At 47.6% G+C, this 19,780-nt stretch overlaps 1 protein-coding gene across 2 annotated transcripts in view; it reads right to left on the bottom strand.

Annotated features, from left to right (window-relative positions):
* Window positions 1-13,898, bottom strand: part of LOC137379580 (coiled-coil domain-containing protein 91-like) — a 245,325-nt gene extending 231,427 nt beyond the window's left edge. For both annotated transcript variants that reach the window (XM_068050611.1, XM_068050613.1), the window contains exons 1-2: window positions 13,814-13,898; window positions 593-636 (exon numbers count right to left, since the gene is read on the bottom strand). In XM_068050611.1, the coding sequence (XP_067906712.1) occupies window positions 593-622 (30 nt within the window). In that variant the 5' untranslated portion in view covers window positions 623-636; window positions 13,814-13,898. The remainder of the gene's footprint in view (window positions 1-592; window positions 637-13,813) is intronic.
* Between the last annotated feature and the right edge of the window lie 5,882 nt (window positions 13,899-19,780).

The following is a 19,780-nucleotide window of genomic DNA, read 5'->3' on the forward strand; positions in this document are numbered from 1 at the left end:
CCTGCTGTGGTCTAACAAGGGGAGGGAAAAGAGGGAACCCCTTCAACCCCTCCTCATCTGACTACAACAGTGTAAAGAACAGAAATGGGTTCCACTCCCGAGCATTAACATCTTTTTTATTTGATAATCACAAATATAAAATTCAAACCAAGATCAATTAAAAGCATGTCATCAAATATTGCATCCAGAGTTTCTTCTTAAATATAAGGGCAGCCTATGAGGGGGTGCAACAAAAACACTTGGTCCCCTCCATGAGTAGCTCCAGAAGAAATTACCATTCATCTTGTCTTGGTAATTATCCAGAATGAGGTCCTTCATAGCAAATGTGAAAGCAATTTTGTGTACCAGTTTCTTCTGAGAACTGCAGTAAGACTGCCAAAATCCAACTCAAACCTTCACTGCCTGAAGCTAGCTAAGATTTTTATTCCCATCTGTCTGGGCTGAATTCTAAACATGATTCCAAAAACAAACCACAGTATTCCACCACACTGTACCACCCATTACTTGTATGGTACATGTCCAATGCTTAACTTAACAAAAAGACAGAGTCTGAAGCTACACATGAACATATGCTGCACGCTTTAATACATACCTCAAATCCTCCAAATTCATCATCATCCATCCTTCACTGTGCACCTACAAAGATCAAATAGCTATTATTTTACATGCGTTTGCAATAGCAATGTACCATAAAATTCAAAAACAATACAAATGTCAGAAAACATTTTCCACTGTAATTGTATTCCAGAGGAATTGTATGTATTTTCACTAGTGTATCCAAAAGTTTATCAGCCTTATCATATAGCGGGAATAGTCATAAAATGATGTTTTGTAATACCAGAAAAAATATTTCCCTACACGCCTTAACAGGCGACAATTTAAAATCTAAATTAAAAATTCTGAATCTGCAATTTCAGTTTCATTGTCAGCATATAATATATTCCCTTCTCTATGAAATTTTTGTTGCACTGTAGTATGTTTTCACTTGACCAAGTATTCCAAAAAACATGCTTGTGATTATTCTCCATAACATCAATGGGATCAATCTACTAGGAGCACGAAAAATTGATAATAACATTTGAAAATATGAAAAAACTTTTTAAATCCGATAACATAATGCATCTTTTATTTTCAGGAAGTGTTCCCATTAGTATTTTGGCTGTGCAATTTACTTTTAAACATACTATTCTCTTACATGCCCTCTGAAATGACCTAGCAAGCCACTCAGTTGTATCTAATGGCTACAAAATCAATAAAAAAAGGAAGGAAACCGGACGGACCACCTGGCATCGACCTAGGCACCGGAAACGACAACGGCAAACCCAGCCCTGTCGACCCTGCAAAGTCCTCCTTACTAACATCTGGGGGCTTGTGCTAAAGTTGGAAGAGCTGTCCCACAGACTAGTCAAGCAACAGCCTGACATGGTCATACTCATGGAATCATACCTTACAGGCAATGTCCCAGACACTGCAATCACTATCCCCAGGTATGCCCTGTCCCACCGGCAGGACAGACCCAGCAGAGGTGGCAGCACAGTGGTATACAGTAGGGAGGGAGTAGCCCTGGGAGTCCTCAACATCGACTCCGGACCCCATGAAGTCTCATGGCATCAGGTTAAACATGGGCAAGGAAACCTCCTGCTGATTACCAGCTACCGCACTCCCTCAGCTGATGAGTCAGTACTCCTGCATGTTGAACACCACTTGGAGGAAGCACTGAGGGTGGCATGGGTGCAGAATGTACTCTGGGTGGGGGACTTCAATGTCCATCACCAAGAACGGAACGGTAGCACCACTACTGACCGAGCTCGCCGAGTCCTAAAGGACATAGCTGCTAGACTGGGTCTGCGGCAGGTGGTGAGGGAACCGAGGGAAAAACATACTTGACCTCGTCCTCTTCAATCTGCCTGTCGCAGATGCATCTGCCCATGACAGTATTGGTAGGAGTGACCACTGCACAGTCCTTGTGGAGACAAAGTCCCGCATTCACACTGAGGATACTGCCCATCGTGTTGTGTGGCACTTTCACCGTGCTAAATGGGATAGATTTTGAACAGATCTAGCAATGCAAAACTGGGCATCCATGAGGCACTGTGGGCCATCAGCAGCAGCAAAATTGCACTCAACCACAATCTATAACATCATGGCACGGCATATCCCCCACTCTACCATTACCATCAAGCCAGGAGTTCAATGAAGAGTGCAGGAGGGCATGCCTCAAAATGAGGCTTCAACCTGGTGAAGCTACAACAGACGACTACTTGCATGCCAAACTGCGTAAGCAGCATGCAATAGACAGAGCTAAGCGATCCCATAACCAATGCATCAGATCTAAGCTCTGCAGTCCTGCCACATCCAGTCGTGAATGGTGGTGGACAATTAAACAACTAACTGGAGGAGGTGGCTCCACAAATATCCCCATCCTTAATGATGAGGGAGCCCAGCACATTAGTGCGGAAGATAAGGCAGAAGCATTTGCAACAATCTTCAGCCCGAAGCACCGAACTGATGATCCATCTCAGCCTCCTCCTGAGGTCCCCAGCATCACAGATGCCAGACTTCAGCCAATTCGATTCACTCTGCGTGATATCAAGAAACGACTGAAGACACCGGATACTATGGGCCCTGACAATATTCCGGCAATAGTATTGAAGACCTGTGCTCCAGAACTTGCCGCTCCCCTAGCCAAGCTGTTCCAGTACAGCTACAACACTGGTATCAACCTGGCAATGTGGAAAATTGCCCATGTATGTCCCGTACGCAAAAAGCAGGACAAGTCCAATCCAGCCAATTACCGTCCCATCAGTCTACTCTCAATCATCAATAAAGTGATGGAAGGTGTCATCCACAGTGCCATCAAGCAGCATTTGCTTAGCAATAACCTGCTCAGGGTCACTCAGCTCCTGACCTCATTACAGCCTTGGTTCAAACATGAACAAAAGAGCTGAACTCAAGAGGTGAGGTGAGAGTGACTGCTCTTGTAATCAAGGCAGCATTTGACCAAGTATGGCATCAAGGAGCCCTAACAAAACTGAAGTCAATGGGAATCAGGGGGAAAACTCTCTGCTGGTTGGAGTCATACCTAACGTAAAGGAAGATGGTTGTGGTTGTTCAAGGTCAATCATCTGAGTTCCAGGACATCATTGCAGGAGTTCCTCAGGGTAGTGTCCTAGGCCCAACCATCTTCAGCTGCTTCATCAATGACCTTCCTTCAATCATAAGGTCAGAAGTGGGGATGTTCACTGATGATTGCACAACGTTCAGCACCATTCGCGACTCCTCAGATACTGAACCAGTCCATGCAGAAATGCAGCAAGACCTGGACAATATCCAGGCTTGGGCTGATAAGTGGCAAGTAACATTCGTGCCACACAAGTGCCAGGCAATGACCATCTCCAACAAGAGAGAATCTAACCATCTCCCCTTGACATTCAATGGCATTACCATCACTGAATCCCCCACTATTAACATCCTAGGGGCTACCATTGACCAGAAACTGAACTGGAGTAGCCATATAAATACCATGGCGACAAGAGCAGGTCAGAGGCTGGGAATCCTGCGGCAAGAAACTCATCCCCTGAGTCCCCAATGCCTGCCCACCATCTACAAGGCAAAAGACAGGAGTGTGATGGAATACTCTCCACTTGCCTGGATGGGTGCAGCTCCAACAATACTCAAGAAGCTCGACACCATCCAAGACAAAGCAGCCCGCTTGATTGGCACCCCATCCACAAACATTCACTCCCTCCACCACCAACGCACGGTGGCAGCAGTGTGTACCATCTACAAGATGCACTGCAGCAATGCACCAAGGCTCCTTAGACAGCACCTTCCAGACCCGTGACCTCTACCAACTAGAAGGACAAGGGCAGCAAATGCATAGGAACACCATCACCCGCAAGTTCCCCTCCAAACCACACACCAACCTGACTTGGAACGATATTGCCGTTCCTTCACTGTCGCTGGGTCAAAATCCTGGAACTCCCTTCCTAACAGCACTTTGGGTGTATCTAACTCAAATGGACTGCAGCAGTTCAAGAAGACGGCTCACCACCACCTTCTCAAGGGCAATTAGGGATGGGCAATAAATGCTGGTCTAGCCAGCAACGCCCACATCCCATGAATGAATTATTAAAAAAATTAGGGCAGCAGTTAAAAGCATTTTGAACAAGCTGAAATTACAGGTCACAAAGGTCTATGTGACAAAGGAGAGAAACGTCACAGCCAAGCCTAATCCCATTGTCACCTGACATCTACAGAGTTCAGCAGGTTCCTGGAATGGGAATAAAAACAAGAAATGCTGGAAATACTCAGCAGGTCTGGCAGCATCTGTGGAGAGAGAAGCAGAGTTAACGTTTCAGGTCAGTGACCTGAAACGTTAACTCTGCTTCTCTCTCCACAGATGCTGCCAGACCTGCTGAGTATTTCCAGCATTTCTTGTTTTTATTTCAGATTTCCAGCATCTGCAGTATTTTGCTTTTATGCTGGAATGGGAACTCTGGCTGATTTGCCCCAGACTGTCACTCCAGAGAGGGGGAAGAAAAGAAAACATTTTCTTCGTCATTCTAACCAGGATGGAACCTGAATGCATCTGGATGTATGAACAGCAAATGTTTTTATTGCTACTCTTGATGGCTACAATTGCTCAGAAACTTCCCACTTCAGCAAGCATTCTTAAATGAAGTTCCAATTTTTCAGTTAGGAGCTGGAATAAACATGTCACGTACAAATGCCTTACAGAAAAGTCACAAATATCTGATCCAACATTAACTTGATGTCAATGTTTGTCTGATTGCGGTCCTGTGAAGCATTTTACTACATTAAAGACACTATATAAATGAGTTGCTGTCATCATCATCTAAGTCCAAGCCTTCATAGAAGAAATCATGAGTTTTTGATGTTCTCCAGTGTGATTCTACATCACACAGTGTGATCCAGTGTGATTCTCCTCTGCATCACCAACTCGTTCTTTCATACTAAACCCTGTCACCAGGATTCATGGAGACACCCAAGATCACGTCGTTGGCACCAGCTGGACCTCATCGTCACAAGGCGAGCCTCTATAAACAGTGTCCAAATCACACACAGCTTCCCACACTGCAGACTGCGACACCGACCACTCCCTGGTGTGCAGCAAAGTTAGACTCAAACCAAAGAACTACATCAAGTCCAAGCAGAAGGACCGCCCACGCATCAACACTAACAGAATTTCTTATCCACAGCTGTTACATAAGTTTCTAAATTCACTTGAAAATCCCTTCAAAACACTCCTGCAGGGGATGTGGAGAAAAAGTGGGCCCACATCAGAGACGCTATCTATGACTCAGCAATGAACACCTTAGGCAAACGTGAGAAGCAGAATTCAGAGTGGTTTCAATCTCACTTTGAAGAGCTGGAACCTGTCATAGCCGCTAAGTGCACTGCACTGTTGAACTACAAGAAAGCCCCCAGCGAGTTAACATCCGTAGCACTTCGAGTAGCCAGAAGCGCTGCACAAAGAACAGCCAGGTGCTGTGCAAATGATTACTAGCAACACCTATGCAGTCATATCAGCTGGCCTTCGACACCGGAAACATCAGAGGAATGTATGATGGCATTAAGAGAGTTTTTGGGCCAACCATCAAGAAGATCGCCCCCCCTCAAGTCTAAATCAGGGGAAACGATCACTGACCAACGCAAGCTGGGTGGAGCACTACCTAGAACTGTACTCCAGGGAAAATGTTGTCACTGATACCACCCTCAATGCAGCCCGTTCTCTGCCAGTCATGGATGAGCTGGACGAACAGCCAACAAAATCGGAACTCAGTGATGCCATTGATTCTCTAGCCAGTGGAAAAGCCTCTGAAAAGGACAGCATTGCCCCTGAAATAATCAAGAGTGTCAAGCCTGCTATACTCTCAGCACTCCATGAACTGCTTTGCTTGTTCTGGGATGAGGGAGCAGTACCACAGGACATGCACAATGCCAATATCATCACCCTCTATAAGAACAAGGGTGACTGCAAAAACTACCGTGGAATCTCCCTGCTCAGCGTTGTGGGGAAAGTCCTTGCTCGAGTCGTTTTAAACAGACTCCAGAAGCTGGCTGAGCATGTCTACCCTGAGGCACAGTGTGGCTTTCGAGCAGAGAGATCCACCATTGACATGCTGTTCTCCCTTCGCCAGCTACAGGAGAAATGCCGAGAACAACAGATGCCCCTCTACGTTGCTTTCATAGATCTCACCAAAGCCTTTGACCTCATCAGCAGACGTGGTCTCTTCAGACTACTAGCAAAGATCAGATGTCCACCAAAGCTACTAAGTATCATCACCTCATTCCATGACAATATGAAAGGCACAATTCAGCACAGCGGTGCCTCATCAGATCCCTTTCCTATCCTGAGTGGCGTGATACAGGGCTGTGTTCTCGCACCTACACTGTTTGGGATCTTCTTCTCCCTGCTGCTCCCACATGTGTTCAAGTCTTCAGAAGTAGGAATTTTCCTCCACACAAGATCAGATGGCAGGTTGTTCAACCTTGCCCATCTTAGAGCGAAGACCAAAGTATGGAAAGTCCTCATCTGGGAACTCCTCTTTGCTGATGATGCTGCATTAACATCCCACACGGAAGAGTGTCTGCAGAGACTCATCGACAGGATTGCAGCTGCCTGCAACGAATTTGGCCTAACCAGCAGCCTCAAGAAAACGAACATCATGGGACAGGATGTCAGAAATGCTCCATCCATCAATATCGGCGACCACGCTCTGGAAGTGGTTCAAGAGTTCACCTACCTAGGCTCAACTATCACCAGTAACCTGTCTCTCGATGCAGAAATCAACAAGCGCATGGGAAAGGCATCTGCTGCTATGACCAGACTGGCCAAGAGGGTGTCGGAAAATGGCACACAGACATGGAACACAAAAGTCCGAGTGTTTCAAGCCTGTGTCCTCAGTATCTTGCTCTACGGCAGCGAGGCCTGGACAACGTATGTTAGCCAAGAGCGATGTCTCAACTCGTTCCCTCTTCGCTGCCTCCGGAGAATCCTTGGCATCAGGTGGCAGGACCGTATCTCCAACGCAGAAGTCCTCGAGGTGGCCAACATCCCAGCATATACACCCAACTGAGCCAGCGGCGCTTGAGATGGCTTGGCCATGTGAGCGGCATGGAAGATGGCAGGATCCCCAAGCACACATTGTACAGCGAGCTCGTCATTGGTATCAAACCCACCAGCCATCCATTTCTCCGCTTTAAAGACGTCTGCAAATGCGACTTGAAGTCTTGCGACATTGATCACAAGTCATGGGAGTCAGTTGCGAGTGATCGCCAGAGCTGGTGGACAGCCATAAAGGCGGGACTAAAGAGTGGTGAGTCGAAGAGACTTAGCAGTTGGTAGGAAAAAAGACAGAAGTGCAAGGAGAGAGCCAACTGTGTAACAGCCCTGACAACCAATTTCATCTGCAGCGCCTGTGGAAGAGTCTGTCACTCTAGAATTGGCTTTTACAGCCACTCCAGGTGCTGCTCCACAAACCACTGACCACCTCTAGGCGCTTACCCATTGTCTTTCGAGACAAGGAGGCCAAAGAAGTAGTGTGATTGTCATCAATTTTTAGACAAAAGTGAAAGATAAATTTTCAATGACCTTTAGTTCTTCAGCCAGTTCGAGGTTACAACAAACACTGGTGATGACTAAGCAACTGACATCAACAACTATGGTCGTTCCAGTAGATTACCATCACCATCAATAAAAACTATTAGTGTGGTTTTTTGTTCATAAACTTAGATGTGTAAAAAAATCACATTGCTTGTAGTTCAGTGTTTTAGGATAAAATTATTGGCAAACATTGCAGAACTGACCACCTAAAATTATATACTGTTGTAACTCACCAACAATTCACATCTGTATAGTATCTTTAATGTAATAAAATGTCCCAAGCACTTTACAAAGATGGAAAATAACCAGAGACCAAGAAATGAAGGAACAAGGATTGTGACAGTAATCAAAAGCAAAATTGAAGAGGTAAGTTTTAAGGACAGAAGTAGCAGCAAGGCAAAGGAGCTTATGTCTGAGCTGGTTGGTGAGTACCTGGTAAGCTATTCTACTTATAGTAAATCGTCTGTCAAGTTAAGGTATGGCAGGGCAGCTCTGCTGAGTGGAATGTACAGCCTCTGGCATGTGGGGAGTCCTGGACACACCACGTGTCCTAGACAAACACATCTGCAGGAAGTTTCACCGGCTGCAGAAGCTTGAGCTCCAGGTTCCGGAATGCGAGCAGTGGCTGGAATCACTGTTGTGCATCCGCGAGGCTGAAGACTACGTGGATAGCACATTTAGGGAGGTGGTCATGCCACAGGTTAGGAGCATGCAGGCAGATAAGGAATGGGTGACTGCCAGACAGTCTAGGAGAACCAGGCAGGTAGTGCAGGACGTCCCTGACATGATCTCACTTGCTAACTAATTTTCCATTTTGGATACTGGTGAGGGTGATGGTTCCTCAGAGGAGTGCAGTCAGAGCCAGGTTTGTAGCACCACAGGTGGCTCAGCTGCACAGGAGGGGAGGAAGAGGCGGCACAGTGGTGCAGTGGTTAGCACCGCAGCCTCACAGCTCCAGCGACCCGGGTTTAATTCTGGGTACTGCCTGTGTGGAGTTTGCAAGTTCTCCCTGTGTCTGCGTGGGTTTCCTCCGGGCACTCCGGTTTCCTCCCACATGCCAAAGACTTGCAGGTTGATAGGTTAATTGGCCATTATAAATTGCCCCTAGTATAGGTAGGTGGTAGGGAAATACATAGGGACAGGTGGGGATGTGGTAAGAATATGGGATTAGTGTAGAATTAGTATAAATGGGTGGTTGATGGTCGGCACAGACTCGGTGGGCCGAAGGGCCTGTTTCAGTGCTGTATCTCTTTAAAAAAAAGAGCAGTAGTGATAGGGGATTCGTTAGCTAGGGGAATAGACAGGCATTTATGCGGCAGTAAACGCGACTCCAGGATGGTGTATTGTCCCCCTGGTGCCAGGGTCAAGGATGTCATGGAGAGGCTGCAGGACATTCATCTAGGGGAGGGTGAACAGCTAGAGGTCATGGTCCACATTGGTACCAATGACATAAGTAAGAAGGGGGATGAGGTCCTGAAAGCAGATTTTAGGGAGCTAGGAAGGAGATTAAAAAGCAGGACCTCAAAAGCAGTAATCTCAGGATTACTCCCCGTCCCACATGCAAGTGAGCATAGGAATAGGAGAACTGAGTGATTGAACATGTGGCTGGGGAATTGGTGTTGGAGGGAGGGCATCAGATTTCTGAGACATTGGGACCAATTCTGGGGCAGGTGGGACCTGTACAAGATGGACAGGTTGCATCTTAGCAGGACTGGGACGAATATCCTCGCAGGGAGATTTGCTAGTGCTGTTGGGGACGGTTTAAACTAAATTGTCAGGGAGATGGGAACCTGAGAGGGAGCTCAGATTTCAGGGAAGCAAAATTGGTAACTTGTCTGAGGTGTGGGATCCAGGAGCAAGTATTAGAAAGGAATACCAAGGTGCACAGAATACTGGGGGAGATCGATAGCACAAGAGTAGGGAATAGTACGTTATTAAGTGAGGTCAGAGTAAGGGAGAAAGGAATAAAGTCTCAATCAGGGTTAATGTGCATGCATGTAAATGCACGGTGTGGTTAATAAGACTGGTGAGGTACAGGCGCAGATTGCCATGTGGAAATATAATGTTGTGGCTATAATAGAGACCTGGCTCAAAGAAGGGCAGGACTGGGTATTAAATATTCCTGGATGCAAGGTGTTCAGGAAAGATAGGAAAGAGGAAAAAAAGGGGGAGGCGTGGCGGTACTGATTAAGGACAGCATTGCAATGCTGGAGAAAAAGGATGTCCCAGAGGGGTCCATGACAGAATTAATTTGGCTAGAGCGAAGGAATAAAAAAGGTGCAGTTACATTGCTCGGTGTTGTTTATAGGCCACCAACTAGTGGGAACAAATGTGCAACGACAAAGAACATAGAACAGTACAGCGCAGGAACAGGCAATTCGGCCCTCCAAGCCTGCGCCGATCTTGATGCCTGCCTAAACTAAAACCTACTGCACTTCCGGGGACCATATCCCTCTATTCCCATCCTATTCATGTATTTGTCAAGATGCCTCTTAAATGTCGCTATCGTACCTGCTTCCACCACCGCCCCCGGCAGCAAGTTCCAGGCACTCACCACCCTCTGTGTAAACAACTTGCCTTGCACATCCCCTCTAAACTTTTCCCCTCGCACCTTAAGCCTATGTCCCCTAGTAACTGACTCTTCCACCCTGGGAAAAAGCTTCTGACTATCCACTCTGTCCATGCCACTCATAACTTTGTAAACCTCTATTATGTCGCCCCTCCGTCGTTCCAGGGAAAACAATCCGAGTTTATCCAACCTCTCCTCATAACTAATGCTCTCCAGACCAGGCAACATCCTGGTAAACCTCTTCTGTACCCTCTCCAAAGCCTCCACATCCTTCTGGTAGTGTGGCGACTAGGAAATTACAGAGATGCAAAAATTATAGGGTCGTTATAATGGGGGACTTTAATTATCCAAACATAGACTGGGATAATAGTGTAAAGGGCAGTGAGGGGCAAGAGTCCCTAGAGCGTGTTCAGGAAAATTTTCTACAACAGTATGTTGCCAGTCCAACAAGAAGGGAGGCACTGCTAGACCTGGTTCTTGGGAATGAGGTGGGCCAAGTGGATCAAGTTTAGTCGGAGAGCATTTAGGGGATAGTGATCATTGTATCATAAGGTTTAGGCTGACTATGGAAAAGGACAAAGAGCAATCCAGGGTAAGAATAATTAACGTTGTCCAGGCCTCGCTGCCGTAGAGCAAGGTACTGAGGACACAGGCTTGATACACTCGGACTTTTGTGTTCCGTGTCAGTGCACCATTTTCCCACACTCTCTTGGCCAGTCTGGACATAGCAGTGGAAGCCTTTCCCATGCGCTTGTTGATTTCTGCATCTAGAGACAGGTTACTGGTGATAGTTGAGCCTAGGTAGGTGAACTCTTGAACCACTTCCAGAGCGTGGTCGCCAATATTGATGGATGGAGGATTTCTGACGTCCTGTCCCATGATGTTCGTTTTCTTGAGGCTGATGGTTCGGCCAAATTCGTCGCAGGCAGCCGCAAACCTGTCGATGAGACTCTGCAGACACTCTTCAGTATGAGATGTTAAAGCAGCATCGCCAGCAAAGAGGAGTTCCCTGATGAGGACTTTCCGTACTTTGGACTTCGCTCTAAGACGGGCAAGGTTGAACAACCTGCCCCCTTACCTTGTGTGGAGGAAGATTCCTTCTTCTGAAGACTTGAACGCATGTGAGAGCAGCAGGGAGAAGAAAATCCCAAAAAGTGTGGGTGAGAGAACACAGCCCTGTTTCACGCCACTCAGGATAGGAAAGGGGTCTGATGAGGTGCCACTATGTTGAATTGTGCCTTTCATATCGTCATGGAATGAGGTGATGATACTTAGTAGCTTTGGTGGACATCCAATCTTTTCTAGTAGTCTGAAGAGACCACGTCTGCTGACGAGGTCAAAGGCTTTGGTGAGATCAATGAAAGCAATGTAGAGGGGCATCTGTTGTTCGCGGCATTTCTTCTGTATCTGACGAAGGGAGAACAGCATGTCAATGGTCGATCTCTCTGCACGAAAGCCACACTGTGCCTCAGGGTAGACGCGCTCGGCCAGCTTCTGGAGCCTGTTTAAAGCAACTCGAGCAAAGACTTTCCTTACTCTGCTGAGCAGGGAGATTCCACGGTAGTTGTTGCAGTCACCGCGGTCACCTTTGTTTTTATAGAGGGTGATGATATTGGCATCACGCATGTCCTGAGGTACTGCTCCCTCGTCCCAGCACAGGCAAAGCAGTTTGTAGAGTGCTGAAAGTATAGCAGGCTTGGCACTCTTGATTATTTCAGGGGTAATGCTGTCCTTCCCAGGGGCTTTTCCACTGGCTAGAGAATCGATGGCATCACTGAGTTCCGATTTTGTTGGCTGTACGTCCAGCTCATCCATGACTGGTAGAGAATGGGCTGTATTGAGGGCAGTCTCAGTGAGAATATTCTCCCTGGAGTACAGTTCTAGGTAGTGCTCAACCCAGCAGTCCATTTGTTTGCGTTGGTCAGTGATTATGTCCCCCGATTTAGATTTGAGGGGGGCGATCTTCTTGATGGTTGGCCCAAAAGCTCTCTTAATGCCATCATACATTCCTCTGATGTTTCCGGTGTCTGAGGCCAGCTGAATATGACTGCATAGGTGTTGCCAGTAGTCATTTACGCAGCGCCTGGCTGTTCTTTGTGCAGTGCTTCTGGCTGCTTTAAGTGCTACGGATGTTAACTCGCTGGGGGCTTTCTTGTAGTTCAGCAGTGCAATGCGCTTAGCGGCTATGACAGGTTCTAGCTCTTCAAAATGAGATTGAAACCAGTCTGCATTTTTCTTCGCACGTTTGCCGTAGGTGGTCAAAGCTGACTCATAGATGGCGTCTCTGATGTGGGCCTACTTGGTCTCAGCATCCCCTGTGGGAGCGTTTTGAAGGGCTGTCCCATACACTCCCCAAATCCATGTGCTTCAAATATTTTCCGAGTGGCGCAGTGGTTAGCACCGCAGCCTCACAGCTCCAGCGACCCGGGTTCAATTCTAGGTCCTGCCTGTGTGGAGTTTGCAAGTTCTCCCTGTGTCTGCGTGTGTTTCCTCCGGGTGCTCCGGTTTCCTCCCACAGCCAAAAGACTTGCAGGTTGATATGTAAATTGGCCATTATCAATTGCCACTAGTATAGGTAGGTGGTAGGGGAATATAGGGACAGGTGAGGATGTGATAGGAATATGGGATTAGTGTAGGATTAGTATAAATGGGTGGTTAATGGTCGGCACAGACTCGGTGGGCCGAAAGGCCTGTTTCAGTGCTGTATCTCTAAATAAAAATGAAATAAAAAAATTTTAAAAATAAAATAAAAGATGCAATAGTCTCTGCCTCAGCTGCTCCCTGTAGCAAAATGTTCTTCGTCCAACAGCCCCCTTGCAGCTTCCATAAATAAAATTTACAAGGTTCTTAACTACTGGTGATAGACATTTTCACCAGTGCTACAGAAGTTGCCACAGCCCTGCCTCTTGGCAGAATTGTTATTGGAAAACAGAGGTACTGGATCCTCAAAACAGCTGGACAGGCGGTTATGAAGCAGGTACATTGCGAAATGTATATAAATATTTCATGGAGAAATAGCCTAAACGATAGCTGTCGCATTTGGTTCCAGGAAGCTGAGATTTAAAACAGAAATGAGAAGTACAACTGATCACTGAACAACGTGCGTTACACGAAAATGTGAAAAGAGATCAACACTCCTGCACATTGTCATGTCAGATACTTAGTGCATAGAAGCAATTATAAACTGAAAAAGCTGAACCACGTCATCTAATAATAAACCTGTTATTTAGGTTTATTGCCCTGATTCTTCGACCCCATTTATTGAATGTCATTTTCAACAAGATAATAGGAAAGCCTGGCTGGAGGACGACGACATATAGATAATGGTGAATCGTGCAACCTCGCAGCGATCAAAGGCCTAAAGTTACTGAGAAGCCAAAGTTAATCCATCAATCCCACGGACAGCTCCAGGCGAACTCATTCCCTCACTCTCCTGCACACGGCGAGGGCTGTTCACCTGGGCTGACTCTAGGGGCGGGACGGGCTGTTCACCTGGGCGGCCTCGGGGGGCGGGGGAGGGGGCTGTTCACCTGGGCGGCCTCGGGGGGCTGTTCACCTGGGGGGGCGGGAGGGGGGCTATTCACCTGAGCGGGCTGGGGGGGAGAGTTGCTCACCTGTTTATCTGCGTAGCCTCTGCACCTGCTCCGTCCCCGCGAGCTGCTCGTGATGGCACCCAGCTCGCGACCTCCTACCCGGAAGCACTCGCAGCCAGCATGCAGCATTAGACGTCGCCAGCTGTCTGCCCGTATATGCACTCACTCATTTTACTTTTCGGTAGACGTGACAAGAAAAATTAAATCAAACAATAAAACCCCAAATTAATCCGTTCTTCAATGTTTAAACGATTACACCGTCCTTCACGAAGTGCATTGTTTATATTACAACCATCTTCAGCCCAGAAGGGAGATTCGAAGGTAGTTGTTGCAGTCACCGCTGTCACGCTTGTTCTTATAGAGGGTGATGATATTGGCATCGCGCATGTCCTGAGGTACTGCTCCCTCACCCCAGCACAGGCAAAGCAGTTTATGGAGTGCTGAGAGTATAGCAGGCTTGACACTCATGATTATTTCAGGAGCAATGCTGTCCTTCCCAGGGGCTTTTCCACTGGCTAGAGAATCAATGGCATCACTGATTTCCGATTTTGTTGGCTGTTCGTCCAGCTCATCCATGACTGGCAGAGAATGGGCTGCATTGACAATGACAATGACATCAGTGACAACATTTTCCCTGGAGTACATTTGCTTGCGTTGGTCAGTGATCGTTTCCCCTGATTTAGACTTGAGAGGGGCGATCTTCTTGATGGTTGGCCCAAAAACTCTCTTAATGCCATCATACATTCCTCTGATGTTTCTGGTGTCGGAGGCCAGCTGAATACGACTGCATAGGTGTTGCCAGTAGTCATTTGCACAGCACCTGGCTGTTCTTTGGGCAGCGCTTCTGGCTACTTTAAGTGCTACGGATGTGAACTCACTGGGGGCTTTCTTGTAGTTCAACAGTGCAGTGCGCTTAGCGGCTATGACAGGTTCCATCTCTTCAAAGTGAGATTGAAACCAGTTTGCATTCTGCTTCTCACATTCGCCACATTGCTGAGTCACTGATGGCGTCTCTGATGTTGGCCCACTTGGTCTCTGCATCCCCTGTAGGAGTGTTTTGAAGGGCTTTTTCAAGTGAATTTAGAAGCTTATGTAACAGCTGTTGAGAAGAAATTCTGTTAGTGTTGATGCGCGGGTGGCCCTTCTGCTTGGTGTGATGTAGCTTCTTTGGTTTGAGTCTAACTTTGCTGCACTCCAGGGAGTGGTCGGTATCGCAGTCCACACTGTGGAAGCTGCGTGTGATTTGGACACTGTTTATAGAGGCTTGCCTTGCGATGATGAGGTACAGCTGGTGCCAACGACGTGATCTTGAGTGCCTCCATGAAACCTGGTGACAGGGTTTAGTATGAAAGAACGAGCTGGTGATGCAGAGGTTGTGATAGGTACACAACTCCAGCAGTCTCTGTCCATTCTGATTCATCCTTCCAATGCCATAGCGCCCAAGGCAGGAGGGCCATGAGTCATGGTCGGCCCCAACCCTGGCGTTAAAGTCCCCCAGCAGGAACAAATGTTCGGTATTGGGAATACTACTAACGATATTATGGAGTTCCTCGTAGAACTGGTCTTCAACTTCAGGTGGGGAGCAGAGTGTTGGAGCATCGATGCTGAGTAGGTGTACTGGACCAGAGGCAGTGAGCAGTCGGATGGACAGTATGCGTTCCGAGCCATTTGAAGGTGGCTCTATCATGCTGAGCAAAGAGTTTTTGATGGCGAAGCCCACTCCATGCTGTCTTGGTTGTTCAGAATCCCTACCCTGCCAGAAGAAGGTGTAGTCTTGCTCTCTTAGAGATCCGCTCACAGGGAGGCGTGTCTCCTGAAATGCTGCAATGTCCACATTGAGTCTGCTGAGCTCGTTGTTAATGATGGCGGTCTTCCGAGAATCGTTGATTTGTGTAAGGTCTTCCAACAGGCCAGGACACATAATTCTGACGTTCCAGATTGCAAAGCAAAGGGCTGGTACCTTCTTTCCTTTTTTTGCCATGCTGTTTGGTGCGGTGTTACAGTTCACTTGTCGGGCAATGACCCTGAGCTTCAAGTACCCATCGAAGCAGGTGGTCTGTGGCGGGACAGAACCTTACTGACCGGGGGCTGCCCAGTTTGAGGAGGGCGGTAGCTGTCCAATGAGATACGATGACCTCTCCCACCGACAAAGGCAACCCGTGGCGCCCAATTTCTACGCCAATTGAGCTGGACTTATAACCCGTAACTGCTTCCTTCCATGTTATTCTCGTCGCTGTGGGGCGACTATGGAGTGACCTCTCCATGGCGCATGCCTGAGCAGTTGTATGGAGGTTGTGAGTTGCCCAAGCGTCAAAACCTTCCTCTTGGCCTTCCTAGTGGGGTCCGAAGGAGTGAAGAGCATAACGTTTGGCACCGGTATGGCTGCAGGAACTGCCAGAAACATACCAAAGGTGACACATGACCACCTTCGGGGTTCCGCTCCGGATTTTCTGTTAGGGTTTACTCCCTTAGCCTTGGTCTCTCCCGAGACGCCCACAAGGCAGTGGGGTTGTTAGCTCCTATCCCTGGGCAGGGGCCCTAACAAGTAAGCTGTGTGATTTCACGGAGGGAGAGGGAAGGGGGGGGGAGTGCGGGAGGAAAGGGGTGCGGGGAATGCCGGGAGGTTGCAGGGGAAGGGGGTGCGAGGGGGGAGGGGGTGCGAGAGGGAGGGGTGTGGGGGGGGGGTGGAGGGGTTGCAGGGGAAGAGGTGCGAGGAGGGGAGGGGGAGATGTCGCGACCCTGGCAAGCGGGCCAGCCTACAGCCTGCACGGTCTCCTCGATGTTGGCGTCCTCCAGGCTGACGCTGCGTTCATGGTCGCCATCCAGCTCACGGTGGAACTTCTTTCCCGGCTCCCAGCTGTGAAGGCAGAAGGCGACCGAGGCCGGATTGAGGCCCTGAGCCTCGACGACCGCCTCATGGGCAAATCAGGGTAACATTTTGAGGCCAGCTTTGGCGGTGGAGAGCGGCTCCTGCTGCTCCCCGCACTCCGAATTTCAACAGCCTCTTTAATCGGCCATTCTGACATTGACCACAAGTCGTGGGAGTCAGTTGCGAGTGATCGCCAGAGCTGGCGGACAACCATAAAGGCGGGGCTAAAGAGTGGCGAGTCGAAGGGACTTAGCTGTTGGCAGGAAAAGAGACAGAAGCGCAAGGCGAGAGCCAACTGTGTAACAGTCCCGACAACCAATTTTATCTGCAGCGCCTGTGGAACAGTCTGTCACTCTAGAATTGGCCTTGATAGCCACTCCAGGCGTTGCTTCACAAACCACTGACCACCTCTAGGTGCTTACCCATTGTCTCTCAAGACAAGGAGGCCAAAGAAGAGAAGAAGGTCTTCAGCCACATTCAAAAACCAACCAGGGCCGCACAGGGATCGAACGGGCGCTCAGCCGTGCTTTGAGTTTTCATGCAAGAGCAAAAAACTGCGGATGCTGGAAATTGAAATAAAAACTGAAAATGCTGGAAATAGTCAGCAGGTCAGGCAGCATCTGGGCAGAGAGAAACAGTTAACGTTTCAGATCGTTGACCTTGAGTTTTTAATGTTAGCTTGACTGACGAAAATGAATTGAAAACTTTTCATAACCCTGATAGCTAAAAAAAAATTGGTACCTGGTTTACATTTTAGAAATGTTGGATAGGCCATTCAAAACCAGGTGAGTGGCAAACTTAGGTACAAAACAAAGCAGAGGACATCAGATGAGGTTATGCTAGAATTGTACAAAACACTAGTTATACTGCAGCTATAACCCTGTGTACAGTTCTGGTCACCACATTACAGGAAGGATGTGATGGATGAGAGGTACAGAAGAGATTTACGAGGATGTTGCCAGGAATGGAAAATTTTAGCTATGAGGAAAGATTGGATAGGCTGGAGTTGTTTTCTTTGCAACAGAGAAGGGTGAGGGGAGATTTAATTAAAGTGTATAAAAATATGTGGGGCCCAGATAGAGTGGATAGGATGGACCTATTTTCATTAAGGAGAACCGGGGGCATAGATTTAAAGTAATTGGTAGGAGGATTAGAAGGGAGTGAATAATTTAACTCACTGCTTGAAAGGGTGGGCAGAAGCCCTCATCGCATTTTAAGAAAAACTTGGATATGCACTTGAGCTGTCATAACCTTCAGGGCTACATACCAAGAGCTGGAAGGTGGGATTAAACTGGATAGCTCTTTTTCGGTCACCATGGACACAATGGGCCGAATGGCCTCCTTCTGTGTATTAAATATTTCTGTTTTTTTGATAGCCAGTGCTTCTTCCTTGAACAGAGGCCCAACCAATCCCCATCCACCACTACCACCCTTCCCCGCCTGGATGAACTTGTTCTTATATTGCACAATTTCTTTGTTGACTCCACTCACCTCCTCCAAATAAAAGGTGTTGCTATGAAAATCTATATCGGTCCTAGCTGTGCCTGCTTTTTGTGGGATATGTGGCACATTCTTTGTTATAGTCCTACTCAGTTCCCCTCCCTCAGCTCGTTTCCAGGACATTGATATCAGTGCTAATTAAATTTTCTAATTCAGGATGAAAGTAGTAATCAATTTTGCTTTCAATTTCCACCCCTTCCTCGTGGCTCAACTCTGACTCTGCTTTTCCCTTCCCTGACTTCTCTATTGGCATTTCTGGGAATAGGCTGTCGACCAATATTAAGCCCATTAACTCCCACACTTCCTCCCACCATGTTTTCTGTAAGGACTCTATTCCATTCTCCCAGTTTGTCCATCTCCACCATCTTCCATACCAGGGCTTCCAAATGTCCTTTTACTCAACCAACAATTCCCTTCCACTGCGGTTGACAGTGCCCTCGACCATGTTTGACTCGTTTCACATATTTCAGCTCTTACCCCTTCTCCTCCTGATCATTTCCAGAATAAGGTTCCCTTGGCTACACCTTCCACCCACCAGCCACCACATTCAACAGATCACCCTTCACCATTTCCGCCATCGCTAACGTGATGCTACCACTAGACACATCATCCCTTCCCCTTTCAGCATTTCATAGGGATCGTTCCCTCCACGACTTCTGGTCCACTGCTCAGTCACACCCAACATCTGCCCCCTTCCCATGGCACCTTCCTGAACAAGCACAGGAGATGGAACTCCTGCCCTTTTACCTCCTCCCCACCATCCAGGGCCCCAAACACTTACAGGTGAAACAGCAATTTACTTGTACTTCTTTCAGTTTAGTATTCGCAGCTCATAATACAGTCTCCTCTACACTGGGTAGTCGAAACACAGATTGGGTGATCGCTTTGCGAAACAACTCTGTTCAGTCCAAGTGTGACTCTGAGCTTTTCTGGTCGCCTGTCATTTTAATTTTCTGCCCCACTCCCACACTGACCTCTCTGTCCTTGTCCTCCATTTCAATGAAGCTCACTGTTGGCTCAAGGAACAGCACTTCATCTTTCGATTAGACTCTTGATAGCCTTCTGGACTCAACACTGAAGTCAACAATTTTGGATCATAACTGCTGCTTTAATTTTTTCGGACAGCAGTATCTGGTAATCGTTCAGCTGTTGTCATTTACGACTCCATCTGACCCATCTTTTTTTTTTAGTTATCCCATCTCCACCCCGTTTTGCCTTGTACTATCATTCCTGTTGTCATTTAATCACACCTGCCTTCCACCCTGTCACAGGTCTTCCCTTTTGTTCTTTCCTCCCCTCCTACTTTTCTCTGCCTCTGTACTTACTTAAAAACTGTTACATCACTAACTTTTTCCAGTTCTGATGAAAGGTCATAGACCTGAAACATTGGGCAGAATTTTAAACTAATAGTCCCTAACCAAATGGCGGGACCATTAGCGGGTCAGGAACCCTTTGGAATTTCCAGCAGGCTTTGCCGTGGCTCTTTAACTGAGCCATGGCATTCGCATCCTACTTTCAGGTTCCCTGACCAATCAGAGTGAGCAGGTGGGATGACGGGTTGGATCTGTTAAAGGAAGGATTTCGAATTAAAGGGACCCCGGCATGGATTATAATGGCTC

Source organism: Heterodontus francisci, chromosome 18, assembly GCF_036365525.1.
Source record: "Heterodontus francisci isolate sHetFra1 chromosome 18, sHetFra1.hap1, whole genome shotgun sequence".
NCBI lineage: Eukaryota > Metazoa > Chordata > Chondrichthyes > Heterodontiformes > Heterodontidae > Heterodontus > Heterodontus francisci.